We start from the raw sequence: 22,979 nt of genomic DNA on the forward strand, positions 1-22,979 counted from the left end.
TGTGTTACTAGTGTTTTAATGAGATAACACGGTCGTACCTGAAAGTCGGAGGGGTGTGGCCACGGGTGTGGTGACCACCAGTGTCTCTGAGGGAAGCCGTGTTTCTCGACGAGGCGAAGCGAAGGCAGCTGTTGGGGCTGGGCTGAGCTTCCCACCCCCTCCTCCACAGTGGAAGCATCTCAACTTTGGGGGCGGCCAGTCAGAGGAGGCAAGAGAGTCTGCAGCTGCCTCTTTGACAGGTGCACGAGGGACGACGCAAGCTCCGCTCATGTCTACGGTAAGAGCCGACTTATTACCACAATTTTCTCACCGAAACTTACCGGTTGACATGCGGTAGGGAACCATGTTCGCTTGACCGCTCTGTTCCATAGTGAAGCTTCACCTTCGGGAATATAAACAAGGAAACACCGGCTGTGTTTGTGTTGGTAAAAGCAGCCGCAATACACCGCTTCCCACCTACATCTTCCTTCTTTGACATCTCCATTATTAATTGAACAAATTGCAAAAGATTCAGCAACACAGATGTCCAGAATACTGTGTAATTATGCGATTAAAGCAGACGACTTATAGCTGGGAGCGGGCTGGAAAAAAATGTCAGCTACAATCCATGACGTCACCTAAACTAAAGCGGCTGTATTGCATGTGTTGCAATGTTAATATTTCATCATTGATATATCATCATCATTTATTTTTTATTTTTTTATTCCTTTCATGAAAATGCATATTTACAAGCCACGTACAATTGACACTGTCATTGTTTTTTTTTGTTTTTCGTTTTTCTTTCTTATACATTTATGATATAAACTATCAGACTGCGTGGTCGCTAGTAGTGGCTTTCAGTAGGTCTTTGAAGGACATGTACTTTACCAGTATTGTTATAAAAAAGATAACTTTTATTTCCACTTACGTACTTACGTTTCGTCCCAATTTGCATTACCGTGGTTGCACGCCAACCAGAAGTGACGTAGCCAAGCACATTTTTACCCGCTTTTCTTTCTTCTTTTGTTGGTTTACTGACGGGTTGCAGTCATGGTTTCAAGTGTTTTGTAAAAAGCCACAGATAATCCTGAGTATGTTTGACACTTTTGACTGATAAAAAAAAAAAGAAGCATATTTAGGGGTAAAATAGATTGTCCCCAAGATGGCCGCCATGACACAACTGTTTTTTTCCTGGCTTGTCCAATAATATGTTTCCCGTTAGTGTGTATTATATCTTAAAGGACATTTATTTTACCCACATTGTTATTAAAAAAAAAGATAACTTTTATTTACACTTACGTGGGCTGTACGTACGTTTCGTCTCAATTCCCATTACCGTCGTTGCACGTCTACCGGAAGTGACGTACCCAAGCACATTTTTACCCGCCTTTCTGTCTTCTTTTGTTTTACTGACGGGTTGCAATCATGGCTTGAAAAGTACACACCGCCACCTACTGGGTCGTAGTATATAGCTTGTTATACTGTACCAATTTTACATTTTTAAAAATACTTTTTTTTCTTTCCTCCTTATTTATTGTGAAGTCAATTTAATTAGTTCCTTAAGATAGTGATATTTGAGGGTGGTAATTAAACTATACTACTTCTAATCTACACACTTGTGGCGTGATGAATGCAACATCCGGGTATTGGCGGCACACTACACTAGCACTATTTTTTATTTTATTTTTTTATTTTAAATGTTTATTTATAAATTTCAACATTTACAAACACTAAGTCCAACAACAGTATAAAACATCACACAAAATGATGAAAACAGTACAAAACAGCGCCAGGGGGTTGTAAATTCAACTACACTGGCCCTTAACGCCCTCAACATTGTATAAAATACGTCATTCATGTTAATATAAAAATATAATAGCCGTAAAAAATTCCATAATAAGGTTGAATGAAACCGATGAATAATGTCTAAGGCTATTAAAGTTACGAAATGGTTGGTCCCACCTTAATAGAAGCAAACCTACCTTCAGTCAACGCTGACGTCATACCTGTCATCGAAGCTCTCCTTGAAGCATTTACACGCACAACATGCATTTTGCAACAAGGATGAAGTGACAGAAAAAGGCAAAATAGTTTTGAATCTACTTCTGGCAGCAGAGAAAAAAGATTAGGACACGTTAATTATGCATCCAAGTTCGTTAATTTTGCATCCAAGTTCACATACTGTGGTGCGTTCAAAGACCCTCGATTAAATGATTCTGGTGTGATTAGAAGGATATTTTTTAATGATCTTCTGCTTACAAATTCACAAACATATGTGGTTTTAGGGGTTGTTCCTGTATATATACGTATATATATTTATTTATATATATTTATATTTATATTACCATGAATTGATTAACGCGGACCCCGACTTAAACAAGTTGAAAAACTTAGTCGGCTGTTACCATTTAGTGGTCAATTGTACGGAATATGTACTGTACTGTGCAATCTACTAATAAAAGTATCAATCAATCAATATATATATATATATAAATATATATATATATATATATATATATATATATATATATGAGGGAAGGCAGGTGAGGCGGGGCCTCACGTGCCATCATGGAAAGAAAAACAATGTAAAAAGAAAAACATTTTATTAAATTGTTATATGTATCCAGTGATTATACTTTATAAAGTTATTTTCCATTTAACTTCACCAGTTTTACATTATTTTTATTCAAAATCGCTGAATTTTCACATTTGCTGTTCAAATACTGAGAAGAGACTTGCGGTGAGGCAGCAGCCAGTTGAGCCTCACTACGGATTGCGCAATGACTCAGCTAACTGCTGGCTGCTGTGCAGTGAGACCGTATTGCTGTATGAATTATAGTATACATTTCCATAGTTTAGTTAGCTGAGGTATATAATGTACAGTGTATTTTGTCAACAACTGTATGTGTGTAACGTATTTCTTGTGCTGAGCAATCATAAAACTGCTGTGATACACGTACGATGTGAGGCTCCTGTTCTCCCGCCTCATGGTGATAGAGGGCGCTAGTGATCCCAGGGATCATTCTTGCGATTACTCGGCTACAGAATAAGTGACAACAATCTACAGTTAGCAAGTCAAGTACAGCGGCAGCGATCGTTTATTTTTTCCTCTCCCCTGGACTTGGACTTTTAACATGGAGGATTGCATATCTAAAATAAAACAGTTTTCTAAACTGGACTTTCAATCGAAGCAGAAGGAAATAATTAAAGGAAGACCAACGCCTGAGCTAAATGATTTGCTTCAGACAGTGATCTCCATCGAGACAGAGAGACTTTTAAAACTGAAGAAAGATAAGGAAGACTTCTATAAACAAGTTATCGATGCTTTTGTTAAGAAGGAGCAGCGCATGGACTTCATTTATAAGTAAAGGTAAGACCATAATAACGTTTTTTTTTATTTAATGTGTTTTTTTTGTGTGCTACAGTTTATGTATAAAGAATGCTGGTATGAGCTTTTAAAGATAACCCGTTAACTGCTGCCAATCAAATGGTGAATAAGACACTCTTTAGGGTTCATATGTTTATAAATCGGACTGTGATGAAGTCAGTGCCTCACCAGCCATGAACCTCCCTACATGTCACTGATATATATCAATCTATGTATCTATCATATATATATATATATATAATGTATATACACACACGTATATTTATATACATACACACATATTATATATACACAAAATTATATATATACACACGTATATACACAACAGATATATATATATATATATACACACACACACAAATATATATATATACATACAGAAAATTATATATATATATATACACACATACATATACACAAAAATATACATATATATATTTGTGTATATAAGCACACAAATATATACACACATTTATATATATATATATATATATATATACATACACACACACAAATATATATATATACCTACACACATATACTTATGTGTTTGTATATATTTACCCATGTATGTGTGTTTATATATATTTATACACACACACACATATATATATACATGTATATATATGCCCACAATGTATATGTATATATATATATATATATATACACACACACACACACATGTATTTTTATATATACATACATATATACATAATATACACATATATATATACACACATATATACATGTAGATACATATATATATATATATATACATATAAACATATATATATACATATGCTAATGTATGCATACATATAAATACACATTATATACATACATACATATGTATATATGTATGTATATATATATATATATACACATTATAAACATACTTCTATATACATGCATACACATACATATATACATTTACATACATATATACATTATATATACATGTGTGTCTATTTTTGCTTTTGTTTATCTGTTTTGCACAAACAATTGTACAAGTGAATACATGTATTACTGTGTTGATATTGTTTGTTTTATAAGGTTGTATTTAATGTTGTTTAATTCTGCACAAGTCCTTGGTTTCCGATCAATACAACTTTGAATGTGATTTATTTTTAATAATTTTTTTGTGGAGTTATTGCTATTGTTGCGACACAGTTTTTATGTTGATGTTGTGTTCAAACTGAGAATAAGTTCTTGGCCGACAGCACCTTTTGCTTTTGTTTACTTCCGCTGCCCTATTCTGGGACCAGAAGAGCACCGACGCAGAAAGTCACCATAAGACGCCATCTGTGTCGTCTTCTTCTGTGGTTTTTGTCAGTTTGAGTCCTGGGGCCCACAGAGGAAGGAAGACACTTTGTGATTGCCGTGGAGCTTCCATCATGTCCTCCCTACGCCTCCTCTTGGGAAGCAGCAAGTCGGTTCTTCTTGCAGGCCTCAAACGAGGTCAAATATATTTAAAGGAGGAGGCCTGGGAAAAAGCTCTCAGCAAACAACAGTCCTGCATAGCACCCTCCCCCCAAATTATAGTAGGAGCTTGTAAATGGTGACCAACAGCAGGAAGTGACAGGAAGACATTGTGATAAAATAACCTCACATTTATTGCAAGCAAGTCCGTTTTTTTCAAGAGCGTGAGTCCAACATTTCCAAATCAATCAAGATAATCTAACAGGAGCGAGGTGCTGGACTGTAAATATTATTCCTATCATTTAAGTTACAGCAACAGTCAGTTTGCATGTTTTTGTTTTTTTTGATGCAGAGGAGGGGTGCTACATTCTGCTGTACGTTTTTTTTTTGTAGCATTCGAACAAAAAGTGAAAGCTTACGTCAAGAGATCCCTTGGTTTACTGTGCAAGAAGAGGCGAGAGTTGTGGCAGGACACAACAACTTTCACTTTTGTTAGAATAATTATGTATAAGTTATCACACAACTCTTATGCTTAAAGGCCGTTGCTATATCCATCCATCCATCCATCATCTTCCGCTTATCCGAGGTCGGGTCGCGGGGGCAACAGCCTAAGCAGGGAAACCCAGACTTCCCTCTCCCCAGCCACTTCGTCTAGCTCTTCCCGGGGGATCCCGAGGCGTTCCCAGGCCAGCCGGGAGACATAGTCTTCCCAACGTGTCCTGGGTCTTCCCCGTGGCCTCCTACCGGTTGGACGTGCCCTAAACACCTCCCTAGGGAGGCGTTCGGGTGGCATCCTGACCAGATGCCCGAACCACCTCATCTGGCTCCTCTCGATGTGGAGGAGCAGCGGCTTTACTTTGAGCTCCTCCCGGATGGCAGAGCTTCTCACCCTATCTCTAAGGGAGAGACCCGCCACACGGCGGAGGAAACTCATTTGGGCCGCTTGTACCCGTGATCTTATCCTTTCGGTCATGACCCAAAGCTCATGACCATAGGTGAGGATGGGAACGTAGATCGACCGGTAAATTGAGAGCTTTGCCTTCCGGCTCAGCTCCTTCTTCACCACAACGGATCGGTACAACGTCCGCATTACTGAAGACGCCGCACCGATCCGCCTGTCGACCTCACCATCCACTCTTCCCTCACTCGTGAACAAGACTCCTAGGTACTTGAACTCCTCCACTTGGGGCAGGGTCTCCTCCCCAACCCGGAGATGGCACTCCACCCTTTTCCGGGCGAGAACCATGGACTCGGATTTGGAGGTGCTGATTCTCATTCCGGTCGCTTCACACTCGGCTGCGAACCGATCCAGCGAGAGCTGAAGATCCCGGTCAGATGAAGCCATCAGGACCACATCATCTGCAAAAAGCAGAGACCTAATCCTGCGGTTACCAAACCGGAACCCCTCAACGCCTTGACTGCGCCTAGAAATTCTGTCCATAAAAGTTATGAACAGAATCGGTGACAAAGGACAGCCTTGGCGGAGTCCAACCCTCACTGGAAATGTGTTCGACTTACTGCCGGCAATGCGAACCAAGCTCTGGCACTGATCGTACAGGGAGTGGACCGCCACAATCAGACAGTCCGATACCCCATACTCTCTGAGCACTCCCCACAGGACTTCCCGAGGAACACGGTCGAATGCCTTCTCCAAGTCCACAAAGCACATGTAGACTGGTTGGGCAAACTCCCATGCACCCTCAAGAACCCTGCCGAGAGTATAGAGCTGGTCCACAGTTCCACGACCAGGACGAAAACCACACTGTTCCTCCTGAATCCGAGGTTCGACTATCCGACGTAGCCTCCTCTCCAGTACACCTGAATAAACCTTACCGGGAAGGCTGAGGAGTGTGATCCCACGATAGTTGGAACACACCCTCCGGTCCCCCTTCTTAAAGAGAGGAACCACCACCCCGGTCTGCCAATCCAGAGGTACCGCCCCCGATGTCCACGCGATGCTGCAAAGTCTTGTCAACCGAGACAGCCCCACAGCATCCAGAGCCTTAAGGAACTCCGGGCGGTTCTCGTCCACCCCTGGGGCCTTGCCACCGAGGAGCTTTTTAACTACCTCAGCGACCTCAGCCCCAGAAATAGGAGAGTCCACCACAGATTCCCCAGGCACTGCTTCCTCATAGGAAGACGTGTTGGTGGGATTGAGGAGGTCTTCGAAGTATTCCTTCCACCTATCCACAACATCCGCAGTCGAGGTCAGCAGAACACCATCCGCACCATACACGGTGTTGATAGTGCACTGCTTCCCCTTCCTGAGGCGGCGGACGGTGGTCCAGAATCGCTTCGAAGCCGTCCGGAAGTCGTTTTCCATGGCTTCCCCGAACTCTTCCCATGTCCGAGTTTTTGCCTCCGCGACCGCTGAAGCTGCACACCGCTTGGCCTGTCGGTACCTGTCCACTGCCTCCGGAGTCCTATGAGCCAAAAGGACCCGATAGGACTCCTTCTTCAGCTTGACGGCATCCCTCACCGCTGGTGTCCACCAGGGGGTTTTAGGATTGCCGCCCCGACAGGCACCAACTACCTTGCGGCCACAGCTCCATATGCCGCCTCGACAATAGAGGTTCGGAACATGGTCCACTCGGACTCAATGTCCAGCACCTCCCTCGTGACATGTTCAAAGTTCTTCCGGAGGTGGGAATTGAAACTTTGTCTGACAGGAGACTCTGCCAGACGTTCCCAGCAGACCCTCACAATGCGTTTGGGCCTCCCAGGTCTGTCCGGCATCCTCCCCCACCATCGCAGCCAACTCACCACCAGGTGGTGATCGGTAGAAAGCTCCGCCCCTCTCTTCACCCGAGTGTCCAAAACATGAGGCCGCAAATCCGATGACACAACTACAAAGTCGATCATGGAACTGCGGCCTAGGGTATCCTGGTGCCAAGTGCACATATGGACACCCTTATGTTTGAACATGGTGTTTGTTATCGACAAACTGTGACGAGCACAAAAGTCCAATAACAAAACACCACTCGGGTTCAGATCCGGGCGGCCATTCTTCCCAATCACGCCTCTCCAGGTTTCACTGTCGTTGCCAACGTGAGCGTTGAAGTCTCCCAGTAGGATAAGGGAATCACCCGGGGGAGCACTTTCCAGTACTCCCTCGAGTGTTCCCAAAAAGGGTGGGTACTCTGAACTGCTGTTTGGTGCATAAGCACAAACAACAGTCAGGACCCGTCCCCCCACCCGAAGGCGGAGGGAGGCTACCCTTTCGTCCACCGGGTTGAACTCTAACGTACAGGCTTTGAGCCGGGGGGAAACAAGAATTGCCACCCCAGCCTGTCGCCTCTCACTGCCGGCAACGCCAGAGTGGAAGAGGGTCCAATCCCTCTCGAGAGAAGTGGTTCCAGAGCCCTTGCTGTGCGTCGAAGTCCAACTATATCCAGCCGGAATTTCTCGACTTCGCGCACTAGCTCAGGCTCCTTCCCCCCCAGTGACGTGACGTTCCACGTCCCAAGAGCTAGCTTCTGTAGCCGAGGATCGGACCGCCAAGTGCCCTGCCTTCGGCTGTCGCCCAGCTCACAATGCACCCGACCTCTATGGCCCCTGCTATGGGTGGTGAGCCCATTGGAGGGGTGACCCATGTTGCCTCTTCGGGCTGTGCCCGGCCGGGCCCCATGGGAACAGGCCCGGCCACCAGGCGCTCGCCATCGTGCCCCACCTCCGGGCCTGGCTCCAGAGGGGGGCCCCGGTGACCCGCGTCCGGGCGAGGGAAATCTGGGTCCATGGTTTTTCATCTTCATAAAGGTCTTCGAGCTGCTCTTTGTCTGATCCCTCACCTAGAACCTGTTTGCCTTGGGAGACCCTACCAGGGGGCTTTATGCCCCCGGACAACATAGCTCCTAGGATCATTGGGACACGCAAACTCCTCTACCACGGTAAGGTTGCAGCCGTTGCTATAGTTAGTATCAATTGTGCTGAAGTTGTACTTTTCTATCTGTGCAAAGGTACACGACTTGTAATCTTCCATTGCGAATTGTCTCGTATCAGCATTGTGTTTCCGGACCCTGCCTGCTGACAGCCAGGGACGGACATCGAGTACCTCAACGCAGATAAAACCGAGACAGGGCAAAATCACGAGTGTCAGCACATTTGCATTCTGAATAATCACGTATTGTGTCTACTGGGGGGGTAGTTGCATTACTATGAATTGATTAACGTGGACGTCGAGTTAAACACTTTGAAAAACTTACTCGGGTGTTACACTTTAGTGGTCAATTGTACGGAATATGTACTGAACTGTGCAATCTACTAATAAAAGTCTCAATAAATCAATCAATCAAACCCCTCCTTTCAGAAGCAGCCTCAGTGATGTTAACTCGGGACCTCCCGAATAAATAGAGGAGCACGTGGGACTGTACCTTAGAGCGTAAGGGGAAACTGTAACTGAGTGTGCAGCCCAATACGTCTCTCCTCATGAGCAAAATTAAACTCAGTCTCTGCTTGATTCCTTGCTTCTTGTCTCGTTTAATAGATAGTTTGGTGTTTGAACTTGACATCTTCTACCATTTTTTTCTGGGTTCAAGGTTGAAAATGACTTGAGTAACAGCACTGAAAGTAACAGGAGTGAGTTTTTAGCATTGAATTAGCATGACATTTAGCTATGTGGTATTTATGAGAGTAGCACGTCACAAAGCGCATTACATTGATTCAGCAAAAGTTAACATAATTTAGGAATATAGAATAGGGATTGTCAAACTGGAAGTGGTATGCAAACTGTATTGTGATTTTTATTTGAGTACAATGTTTATTCAACTTTGATGTGAAATTAATTCGATTTGATTAATTATTTAGGTACCGTCTTTTATTCGACTACATTCAAACACACACAATGTTACAGTGGCCAAAAATATTAAACATACTTGCTAAATAAAACATCAGCCTTGTTTTTAATGAATACTCAGGCCTACTATGCTACTCTCTTTTAAAGTCGGTCATTGCGACAGTACGTGGAAAGCCAATTGTTTACCGAGGTGGGGAAACAAGTCCGAGAACCACTTTGATAGAATATACAAAGAAATAAATAGAAAATATGAATGATGCAACTTCCTGTGGAACATGTGACTGGTGGATTAGTAACAAGGCTGAGTGAAAACCCAGGAATACGACTGTAGAGGTTGCCTTCTAGTGGGTTCCTTGGACCACCACACACTGCCAGGAGAGCCCGGAATTCAGGGTACAACACTGTTTTATTTTCATCAATCGTGCAATGCGTTTGCTTTCCAGCAAAATGTCTTTTTCTGAGTTTGTGTCTCTCTCTCGGACTCCCACGCCAACTCCCACCACCTGTCTCAACCCGGCTGCTGCTAATAAAGGCGACTTGTGATTAAATAACGAGGTCCACCTGGGCCATCTACTCACCCGTTGCTGTCTTCGAAGCCGGTCCTGGCGCACCCAGTTCCGCGGCAGGCCCGCAGGCCACACATCCCTCCACAACGACTAAAGTGTGAATTTTAACCAAAATATTATTTTTATTTTGGGGGTGGGGAATAAAGTAGAGTTGGGATAAGGAGTAACACAAATATGTAAAAAAAAAAAAAAATTTGAGATGATTACATTTCATGGTAAAATTAGTTCTTAGAAGCCAGGCACAGGCATCAAATGCTATTTTTCCAGGTAGTTTAAATGAATATTTTAAATTTTATGCAGTCAGATCAATGTGTTTGTTGAAAAAAATATGAAATGTGCCCAAAATTTTATTGTTTATTTCTTGACACACCTTTTATATTTTTATTCTCATTGTTGCTTTTTATTTTTATTACTATTGTAATATTTTTCTATTTAGTTTCCAGTTATACCCCCATTATTTTCTTTTTAAATTTGATCTAAATTCTGTACACTGCTGCTGGAATTTTTATTTTCCTGAAGGAATCAATAAAGTACTTTCTATCTATCTATCTATCACCACATAATAGTCCAGATTAGATTTGTCAAATACTACTCAATGTTTTCCTTAAAAGCAGAAATATCTAGACATTTTTGGGCGTATTACCCAAAAAAGCACTTTAGTACATTGTTTTTTTGTTAAGTACGTAACAAAAAATGTTTCGAGCACGGGTCAGAAAAACGGGAAACAAAGGAATTTTAACCTACGACAGTTTATTGACATCCTTTTTCTCATTTGTCATGCATATGTGTTATTGTTCTTGCTACAATTAAGCTCAATCTAACAATCCAAAAACAAACTGATAAATAAATGGGTGCGTTGTAGTGTTTGCAATCTTTTATTTTGAAGCTTACTTTGCATTGAACGGGAAGTTGCATGTTTTAATGCTGTTTGTTGGACACATTTACTATCCATCCATCCATTTTCTACCGCTTATTCCCTTTTGGGGTCGCGGGGGGCGCTGGCGCCTATCTCAGCTACAATCGGGCGGAAGGCGGGGTACACCCTGGACAAGTCGCCACCTCATCACAGGGCCAACACAGATAGACAGACAACATTCACACTCACATTCACACACTAGGGACCATTTAGTGTTGCCAATCAACCTATCCCCAGGTGCATGTCTTTGGAAGTGGGAGGAAGCTGGAGTACCCGGAGGGAACCCACGCATATTTAGTCAAAATATCAAAAGTAGTTGTTGTTTATTTCAACAACTACTCCATTCTACGGTGAACCGACTCCTTTCTGATCTTTAAGCTGGTAAATGTCTAAAATATCGCCACATAATAGTCCAGATAAGATTTGTACAATTTATACTCAATGTTTTCCTAAAATCCGAAATCTACAAATTTTGGGGCGTATTCACAATAAAAGGTACTGTAGTACATTGTTTTTTGCTAAGTATGTAACTACAAAAGTATCGAGCACGGGTCCGAAAAAAGGGAGACATAGGATTTTAAACCTACGACAGTTTATTGACATTGCTTTTCTCATTCATTATGCATATGTGTTATTGTTCATGCTGAAATTAAGCTCAATCTAACAATCCAAAAACAAACTAATAAATAAATGGGTGCATTATAGTGTTTGCATGCTTTTATTTTGAAGCCTACTTTGCATTGAACGGGAATTTGCATGTGTTAAAGGCCTACTGAAATGAGATGTTCTTATTTAAACGGGGATAGCAGCTCCATTCTATGTGTCATACTTCATCATTTTGCCATATCGCCATATTTTTGATGAAAGTAGAGAACATCCACGATAGAGTTCGCAACTTTTGGTCGCTAATAAAAAAGCCTTGCCTGTACCGGAAGTAGCAGACGATGTGCGTGTGACGTCACGGGTTGTGGAGCTCCTCACATCTGAACATTGTTTATAATGTGAGCCTCCAGCAGCGAGAGCGATCCGGACCGAGAAAGCGACGATTTCCCCATTAATTTGAGTGAGGATGAAAGATTTGTGGATGAGGAAAGTTAGAGTGAAGGACTAGAAAAAAGAAAAAGAAAAAAAGACAGGGCAGTGGGAGCGATTCAGATGTTATTAGACACATTTACTAGGATAATTCTGCAAAATCCCTTATCTTCTTATTGTGTTACTAGTGTTATAATGAGATTATATGGTACCTGAAAGTCGGAGGGGTGTGGCCACGGGTGTGGTGACCGCCAGTGTCTCTGAGGGAAGCCACGTTTCTTGACGAGGCGAAGCGAAGGCAGACAGTTGGGCCAGGCTGAGGTTTTTTTCCCCTTCCTTCACGGTGGAAGCATTCCACGTTCGGGGGCAGTCGGTCGGGGGAGGCAAGAGAGTCCGCAGCTGCCTCTTTGACAGGTGCACGAGGAACGACGCAAGCGCCGCTCATGCCTACGGTAAGAGCCGACTTATTACCACAATTTTCTCACCGAAACCTGCCGGTTGACATGTGGTCGGGAACCATGTTTGCTTGACCGCTCTGTTCCATATTAAAGCTTCACCTTCGGGAATGTAAACAAGGAAACACCGGCTGTGTTTGTGTTGCTAAAGGTGGCCACAATAAACCGCTTCCCACCTACATCTTTCTTCTTTGACGTCTCCATTATTAATTGAACAAATTGCAAAAGATTCAGCAACGCAGATGTCCAGAATACTGTGTAATTATGCGATTAAAGCAGACGACTTATAGCTGGGATCGGGCTGGAAAAAAATGTCCGCTACAACCCGAGACGTCACGCGCACGCTTCATCATACGAGTCATCATACTGCAACGTTTACAACAGGACACTTCTGCAATTTAGTAAAGTAAAGCGGCCGTATTGCATGTGTTGCAATGTTAATATTTCATCATTGATATATAAACTATCAGACTGCGTGGTGGCTAGTAGTGGCTTTCAGTAGGTCTTTAATGCTGTTTGGTGGACGCGTTTACTATATTTAGTTCAAATATCAAAAGTAATTGTTGTTTATTTCAACAACTACTCCATTCTACAGTGAAGACACCTTTTTGATCTTCAAGCCGGTAAATGGCGTACTTAGCTATGAGGAGGGATGTTTTTTGGCAAAGTTTTGCGGCGTCTCAGTCGTCATTGTTGCAGTCTGTACACAGAATCTGGTCCCGGTCTGGGAAGAAGCCGGAGCCGATCAGCGAGACGGAGCAGCGGGAGCACTTGAAGCAGGGCTGGTGCCACTGCCGCTCCTCGAAGGAGACGTACTTGCCGTCCCCGAAACCTGCGGAGACACGTGCGGCCGTGTGACGCGTGGCTCGCGTGTCGAGTGGGAAATCTCACCTGTGATGGCCGTGTTGCAGCCGGCGCATTTCTTGGCGTAGAGGCTGCTGAAGCACTTGACGCAGAAGGGCTTCTCCCCCTCCGAGGTGAAAGGTTGCCCGGCCAGAGGGGTTTGGCATCCCGTGCAGAGGAAACACTCTTTGTGCCACACCTCGTCCCTGTAGGTCACCCCTCCTTTAGTCAGAGCCTGCAGGTCCAAAACACACAATGTCTCTCTTTTTCACACACTTCCACAATAAAAAAAAATATCGTTTGAGTTCATTTCCAACATGCAAGCATACAACATGATACAAACCCCCATTCCCTATGAGTTGGGGAATTGTGTTAGATGTAAATATAAACAGAATACAATGATTTGCAAATCCTTTTCAAGCCATATTCAGTTGAATATGCTACAAAGACAACATATTTCATGTTCAAACTCATAAACATTTTTTGTGTGCAAATAATCATTAACTTTAGAATTTGATGCCAGCAACACGTGACAAAAAAGTTGGGAAAGGTGGCAATAAATACTGATAAAGTTGAGAAATGCTCATCAAACACTTATTTGAAACATCCCACAGGTGTGCAGGCTAGTTGGGAACAGGTGGGTGCCATGATTGGCTATAAAAACAGCTTCATGCTCAGTCTTTCACAAGAAAGGATGGGGCGAGGTACACCCCTTTGTCCACAACTGCGTGAGCAAATAGTCAAACAGTTTAAGAACAACCTTTCTCAAAGTGACATTGCAAGAAATTTAGGGATTTCAACATCTACGCTCCATAATATCATCAAAAGGTTCAGAGAATCTGGAGATATCACTCCACGTAAGCGGCATGGCCGGAAACCAACATTGAATGACCGTGACCTTCCATCCCTCAGACGGCACTGTATCAAAAACAGACATCAATCTCTAAAGCAGGGGTCTCAGACATGCTATTTTACGGCCCCCACCTTAATATGAAAGTTTAATGTTAGTGTGGCCCGCAAGTTTTATATGAATGATGCTTGACAGCCTTGTGTTATTTGGGTCCAAAATGGCTCTTCCAACATTCTGGGTTGCCTACCCCTGCGTTAGTGGATAAGCGGCCAATGAGTGAAAGCGACGGAGACGTTGCCATGGAGACGAGGGTTTTCTTACGTGCCTGGCTGCAGTCACACCTCGACACCTGTCCGTCAGTAATAACATTCCCCAAGAACCTGGACCAATTCATATTGTTGTTTTTTTTTTTATTGTTTAATTTGCATTGCCTCACACGATGAACACTACATTTATTTCTATATGACGCCGGATAACACTCCGGGAGCCCTCACTTTTTTGTGCTCGCTATCCCGGTAGCGAGGGGATAATCTGCTGGATTATCCGCCGACCACCATGTTGCTGTAGCGATGAAAAGCGGAACGACACACATTGCGGAATTAACATTATTCTCCGTGCGTCGGCTAAATATAAATATATTTACTTATTTGCACAGAGAAAGTTGCGCAAGGGATACCATTTGAAACGTCATTATACAACTAGACATGCTGAAGAGTATGCAAACATTTTTTTAAGAAATATTTTCTTGCAGCTCAGCCTCACCCAGACTCTGCATCCAGTGGCCCCCTAGTAAAGTGAGTTTGAGACCCCTGCTCTAAAGGATATCACCACATGGGCTCAGGGACACTTCATAAAACCACTGTCACTAAATACAGTTTGTCGCTACATCTGTAAGTGCAAGTTAAAGCTCTACCAAGGTCATAAATTCAACCAGAGCATTTTATAATTTAGTGGAAGTAAAAAAAAAAGTTTTATTTTGTTGAAATAGAGGTTCCTGACAAAGTCAAAAAGCCTTGTTGCAAAAAATAATAATTTATGTGGTTCTTTCATGCATTTAAAAACTAAAACGGGTCGGTGCCGACCCTAACCCAAGACGAAGGTTAAAGGGGAACATTATCAGCAGACCTATGTAAGCGTCAATATATACCTTGATGGTGCAGAAAAAAAGACCATGTATTTTTTTAACCGATTTCCGAACTCTAAATGGGTGAATTTTGGCGAATTAAACGCCTTTCTGTTTATGCCTCTCTGAGCGACAACGTCAGAACGTGAGGTTGCATCGGTACTCAACGCCATTTTTCCCTAAACATCAGACGTATTGAAAATTTTCCATTTTTTCGACCGTTTTTCGATACCTTGGAGCCATCATGCCTCATCGGTGTGTTGTCGGAGGGTGTAACAACACCATCAGGGACGGATTCAAGTTGATTTACGTAGAATGTGCATCGATTAGCACGGCATGCTAATCGATGCTAACATGCTTAGGCTAGCTGTGTGTACATATTGCAGCATTATGCCTCATTTGTAGCTATATTTACATCTAGCCTTTCCCTCCATCCACATTTAATGCCAAACAAACACTTAGCAATCGACGGATTTAAGTTGCTCCAGTGTCAAGAAATGCGAAAGTCCCCCATTTGGTTTTTACCGGCGATGCTACGACAGAAATGGCAAAAATGTCTGGATATCCTGCGACACTCAAAGCAGATGCATTCCCAACGATAAAGTCAACGAAATCACAAAGGTGAGTGTTCTTGTTGTTATTGACTTATGTGCTAATCAGACATATTTGGTCGCAGCATGACTGCCAGCTAATAGATGCAAACATGCTATTTAGGCTAGCTGTATGTACATTTGAAACTATATTTACATCCAGCGTTTCCTTCCACCCACATTTAATGCGAAACAAAGATTTACCAATCGACGGATTTAAGTTGATCCAGTTTCAATGCGAAAGTCCTGATCGGTTGGTCTGCACATTTTACCGGCGATGCTAACGCAAAGATGGTCGAATAGCGTCAATAGCTATTCGCTCAATAGCTTCAGTTCCTTCTTCAATTTCGTTTTCGCTATCTGCCTCCACACTCCAAACATCCGTTTCAATACATGCGTAATCTGTTGAATCGCTTAAACCGCTGAAATCTGAGTCTGAATCCGAGCTAATGTCGCTATATCTTGCTGTGCTATTCGCCGTTGTTTGTATTGGAATCGCTATGTGACGTCACAGGGAAATGGACAGAGGCTTAAGCAAATAACGAAAATCAAGCACTTTAAAGCTTTTTTTAGGGATATTCCGGGACAGGTAAAATTTTGAAAAAAAATTCGAAAAATAAAATAAGCCACTAGGAACTGATTTTTATTGGTTTTAACCCCTTCTGAAATTGTGATAATGTTTCCCTTTAAGGAATCATCCAAGCTGTTCCACAGTTGAACCCCGCTGACAGAAACACATCTACTTTTTAAGCTTGTTCTTATGTTTGCTTTCTGAAAGAAAGCTGAACATCTGAGGTCATATGGATTCTCTCTGGGTTTGAACCCCTCCTGTAAACACCCAGGCAGCATGTGGTTATGAGCTTTGAAAGCCACAATAGTAGTATTGAGGTCAACAAGATCGTGCAGTTTTAATGTTTTTAATTTAATGAACAGAGCATTGGTATGGTCATGATAATTCGCATAATTTACCATTTTAATCGCTTTCTTTTGAAGTAAAAATATAGAGTTGATGTTTGATTTGTAATTGTTTCCCCAGATTTCAACACAATAATTAAGATATGGGAGTATGAAAGAATTATATAACATGTTAAGAGCCTTTTGATTTACAGAGTTTATGTAACATAGCAATAATTTATGTCATCTTTGTCTTAAGTATATTTATGTACAGTTTCCAATTTAATTTATCATCTATATAGATTCCCCAAAATTTTATTGAATACACCCTTTCTATCTCCATATCATCAATTCTTATATGACGCTGTATGTTATTTTTCCTGTTTCCAAAAATTATATATTTAGTTTTATTTAGGTTGATTGATAGTTTATTGGCATCAAACCATTGCTTTAGTATGTGGACTTCACTCTCTACAGCAGGAGTCCTCAAACTACGGCCCGCGGGCTGAATGCAGCCCATCAGCATCCAAAATCCGGCCCCAAGGAGGTGCCAAGATTAAAAAAATAAATAAATAAAATTTTCTTTTCTTTTTTTAATTATCCATCCGTCTATTTTCTACCGCTTGTCCCTATCGTGGTCACAGGTGGTGCTGTAGCCAATCTCAGCTGTATTATTATTATTTTTAAAAATCTGTCCTTTTTAATCCATTTTCCACCGTTTCTTACTCTCTGTCTCTCCTAGCCGCTCAGGCAAATCATATTGTCATGAAATGCATTTTAGCATCGATAACATGACATCATTGCGCTCGCGGCGCAGTGTCAGGCGAGCACGCAGCAAGTGTGTGCTCTTTCAATCAATTAGTGCGCGAGGAGTGTGTGTGTGTGTGTGTGTGTGTATATATATATATACATATATATATATACATACATATATATATATATGTACATTATTTATACATATATATACATACATATATATTTATATACATATATATATATTTATATACATATATATATATATGCATATATACATATATATGCATATATGCATATATATATATATATATATATGCATATATATATACACATATATATATACATATATATATACATAAATATATATATATACATACATATATATATATATATACATATATATATACATATATATATATACATACATATATATATATATATACATATATATATACATATATATATACATATATATATATACATACATATATATATATATATATACATATATATATACATATATATATATACATACATATATATATATATATATATATATATATATATATATACATATATATGTATGTATATATATATATATATATATATATATATATATATATATATATATATACATATATATATACATATATATATATACATACATATATATACACACACACACACACACACACACACACACACACACACACACACACACACACACACACACACACACACACACACACACACACACACACACACACACACACACAGAGCCTGGCCCCCGGGCAAATTGTTTTAATCCAATGCGGCCCCCGAGTCAAAAAGTTTGGGGACCCCTGCTCTACAGTCTCTAAGACAGGCCTGGGCAATTATTTTGACTCGGGGGGGACCAAATTTACAGAAAAGAATGTGTCTGGGGGCCGGTATATTTATTTATAAGAAAACTAATACAAAACCTCACTGATTGAATGCTAAAAATGTTATGACAGACCGCCTTAAAAACGGAATGGAATAAAAAAAAATTCTCTGAAGGAAAAAAACACTGAATATTGACAACATATTAACGTCACACCCCCTCTCAATCGATATATTTTACAATCCAGCCAAATGCAACAATAATGCAACAAACAGCGAAATATGAACGTGAAAGGTAAAAAACAAACAAAAAACATCTACAATCTGACATATGTGATACATCACTAAGCTTTACAACTTTCTTGTAAAAATGTGGGATTTACAACATTACCTATGAAGGATAAAAGACTGAATATTGACAAGATATGAACCTCACACCCCCTCTCCATCAACATATTTTACAATCAAGCGAAACGCAACAAAAATGTAACAAACAGCGAAATATGAACACGAAGGGGAAAAACATAACTCACCTACAATCTGATAGATCTGATACATCACTAAGCTTTACAAAATCTCCTTCCACGTTTGTCCCTGACACCCCCATTTCAGGCTGGTCGCTGTGGAAACACGCAGTGGAAACGCTCCCCACCCACACTGCTTGGTGCCTCGTCTGAGCTGCTGTGACTTACACCACCATAGTGACTAGTAGGGTTGTGCGGTATACGGATATTAGTATAGTACCGTGATACTAATGAATCATACTCGGTACCATACCGCCTCTGAAAAGTACAGGTCCGCCACACCCTAATATTTTTTGGTTAAAATAAAGCCAATAATGCTATTTTTTCTGCTCCCCTTTATTTAGAAAAGTATCGAAAAGTACCGAAAAGTATCAAAATAATATTGGTGTGAGGGCAACATTAGTCACTAAAATATCATGCAAAACCGCAGATTCCAACCATTGAAATATGTTGTGAACCATATTTCCTTGAATTGCCGCCGGGTATATAGTATGCCCCTGCCTAGAATTACTGCCGGGTCAAACTCCTTTCGCAAAATAATTAGCGCATGCTTAGCATAACTGCCGGCTCAGGATTAACGCCGGGTCAAACTCGTTTTGCAAAATATTATTTTTATTAGCGTATGTCTAGAATTTCCCCTGGGTCAAACTCGTCACGTCACGAGTGACACTTCACCTGTCATCACTTTTAAAATGGAGGAGGCTGATTTCAATCATTTGAAATCGCATAAAGGGAAGAAGATTAAGAGCTATTCAGTAGGATTTAAGGTCCAAGCTATTGAATATGCTAAAAAGAACAGTAAGCAGCTTTGTTTTATTAATATACCATAGCTGCGTGTGTCAAATATAAGTAATTAAATGACTCCCGCCTCCTGGTGGTAGAGGGCGCTAGTGATCCTTCTTGCGACTACTCGGCTGCAGAAGAAGTGACAACAAGCAGCAAGAGTGAACAGCGATTATTTTATTTTGGGGTGGTATAGCTCGGTTGGTAGAGCGGCCGTGCCAGCAACTTGAGGGTTGCAGGTTTGATTCCCGCTTCCGCCATCCTCGTCACTGCAGTTGTGTCGTTGGGCAAGACACTTTACCCACCTGCTCCCTGTGCCACCCACACTGGTTTATATGCAAAAAATTAGATATCGGGTTTCACTTTGTAAAGCGCTTTGAGTCACTAGAGAAAAAGCGCTATATAAATATAATTCACTTCACTTCACATTTTTTTCCTCTCGCTTGCACTTTTAACATGGAGGATTACATATCTAAAATAAAAACGTTTTCTAAACTGGACTTTCAATGGAAGCAGGAGGTAATAAAGGAAGATCTCCATCGAGACAGAGAGACTTTTAAAAGTGAAGAAAGATAAGGAAGACTTCTATAAACAAGTTATCCATGCTTTTGATCAGAAGGAGCTGCGCATGGACTTCATTTATAAGTAAAGGTAAGACCATAATAACCTTTTTTTTTATTAAATGTGCTTTTCATGATGGTATCCTTACATCACACTAAAACTTATAAACGCAGGCCTAAATTTACCGCATGCCTTTGGTAAGCGCCGGAGTGAGAAGAGGTTTTAAATTAATTAGCGCCTCGGCGGCGGCAATTCAAGGAAATACGGTTAACAATTTCAGTCCCAGTACAGAACCTTGGGGTACTCCATGTGTTATAATCTTTTTATCTGAATCTCCATTGTTCATATGCACATACTGTTCTCTGCCACCAGGACAATTTTTCAACCAATCATGAGCGTTATTATCATTCTTGTTCGTGCATCTACTGTGGGCTCCCTGAATGCACCACAGGCATGTGCTGTGAAATGTAAAAGTGAAAGTGAAAGAAGTCGATATGTCATATTGGATGCTGTGTTTGAATTGAAAAGGTTGACTGAACTGTAGAATGTCTTGTTTATGTTGGTCCACAATGGACTTATGGCAAGTGTGGAATATTAAAAGATAAACAAGTTGTCACTTTGGAAGGTGTGTGAAAGAAGATGGAGGCGGGGTGTACCTTTTTGCAGCAGCTGCAGCGGGGGGCCAGCCTGCCCTCATAGCACGGCATGCAGTAGAAGTTGTTGTTGTCTGGGAAGAAGGCCTCGCCGCCCATGGGCTTCTGGCATCCGTGACACAGGAAACACTGCTCGTGCCAGCTGGAGCCCCCGTACTCCAGCAGCTTGCAGCCTGCGGGAGGGAGGAAGAGCACGCTGGTCAAAGACGTGTTGAAAGTGTTTTGTGGGAATGTGAAATTCATCCATCAATCATCCGTCCTTTTTTCAACTCTTTGTGGCTCCTCAACTGCTGGTCAAAGCCCTGAGTGTCTTTTCCAACGTCATTGCAGCCACTTCTTCTACAACACGGCTCCACCCCCGCCACCTCATCTTAAGTGCTTCCCACCATCCTTTAAAGTGGCCTGCAACCACATTTCACTTGGCCCGCCAAGTCATATTATTAGGTTCACCACATCAAGGGAGCAGCCAAGTTATTCTATGTGACCCACTACTATTTTAAGTCGCCAGCCACTTCATTCATGTGGTCTGCGACATCATTTATGTGGCCCACTACATCATTTAAATTAGCCTGCTACATCATTTAAAGTGGTCTATCACATCAATTATATGGTCAGCTACATCATTTATGTGGCCCGCTACATCATTGAATGTGGCCTGCAACATCATTTATGTGGTCCGCAACATCATTTATGTGACTCACTACATCATTTAATGTGGCCTGTCAAATATTTTATGTGGTCTACTACGTTATTTTAAGTCGGCCGCCACATCATTTATGTTATTCGATACATTTAAAGTGGTCTGCCACGGCATTTATGTAGTCCGCTACATCATTTAATGTGGCCTGCCACATCAATGATGTGGTCCGCTATATCATTTATGTGGCCCACTACATCATTCAAATTGGCCTGCCACATCAATTATGTGGTCCGCTACAGCATTTATGTGGCCTGTCAAATCATTTATGTGGTCTACTACGTTATTTTAAGTCGGCCGCCACATAATTTATGTAGTCCGCTACATCATTTAAAGTGGCCTGCCACATCAATGATGTGGTCCGTTACATCATTTATGTGGCCCGCTAAATCATTTAAAGTGGTCTGCCACAGCATTTATGTGGTCCGCTACAACATTTAAAGTGGCCTGCCAGGTCAATTATGTGGTGCACTGTCATTTAAAGTGGTCTTCCACATCATTTATGTGGCCCGCTACATTGTTTCAAAAGTAACCCGCCACGACAGTTTTGTGGTCCGCTACATCATTTATGTGGCTCGCTACATCATTTAGTGTGGCCTGTCAAATCATTTATGTGGTCTACTACGTTATTTTAAGTCGGTCGCCACGTCATTTATGTGATCGATACATCATTAAAAGTGGTCTGCCACATCGTTTATGTGGTCCACTACATTATTTTAAGTCGCCCACCACGTCATTTATGTGGTCCACTACATCATTTAAAGTGGTCCGCCATGTCATTTATGTGGTCCGCTGCATCATTTAACGTGGCCTGCCACGTCAATGATGTGGTCCACTACATCATTTAATTATGGCCTGCAACATCATTTAAAGTGGTCGGCAACATCATTAAAGTCGCCTGCCACATCATTTATGTGGTCCGCTGCATTATTTTAAGACACCCGCGACGTCATTTATGTGATCCGCTACATCATTTAATCGTGGCCCCCACTTTATTTTAAGTCGGCTGCAACATCATTTATGTCGTCCGCTACATCATTTATGTAATCCGCTGCATCAGTTAAAGTGGTCCGCTACATTATTTAATGTGGCCCTCCACAACATTTATGTGGTCCACTACATTATCTTAAGTCGCACTCCACGTCATTTATGTGATCCACTACATCATTTAAAGCGGTCTGCCACGTCATTTATGTGGTCCGCTACATTTAATTTTGGCCTGCTACATCATTTAATGTGTTCAGCAACATCAGTAAAGTGACCTGCCACATCATTTATGTGGTCCGCTACGTCATTT

At 41.5% G+C, this 22,979-nt stretch overlaps 1 protein-coding gene across 2 annotated transcripts in view; it reads right to left on the bottom strand.

The window, feature by feature from the left end:
• Window positions 1-10,874: 10,874 nt before the first annotated feature.
• LOC133539555 (four and a half LIM domains protein 3-like) overlaps window positions 10,875-22,979 on the bottom strand; it is a 51,398-nt gene continuing 39,293 nt past the window's right edge. For both annotated transcript variants that reach the window (XM_061881550.1, XM_061881549.1), the window contains 3 exons: window positions 20,989-21,158; window positions 13,439-13,625; window positions 10,875-13,379 (listed from right to left, as the gene is read on the bottom strand). In XM_061881550.1, coding sequence (XP_061737534.1) covers window positions 13,228-13,379; window positions 13,439-13,625; window positions 20,989-21,158 — 509 coding nt within the window. In that variant the 3' untranslated portion in view covers window positions 10,875-13,227. The remainder of the gene's footprint in view (window positions 13,380-13,438; window positions 13,626-20,988; window positions 21,159-22,979) is intronic.

This window comes from Nerophis ophidion, linkage group LG21 (assembly GCF_033978795.1).
Source record: "Nerophis ophidion isolate RoL-2023_Sa linkage group LG21, RoL_Noph_v1.0, whole genome shotgun sequence".
Classification (NCBI taxonomy): Eukaryota; Metazoa; Chordata; class Actinopteri; order Syngnathiformes; family Syngnathidae; genus Nerophis; species Nerophis ophidion.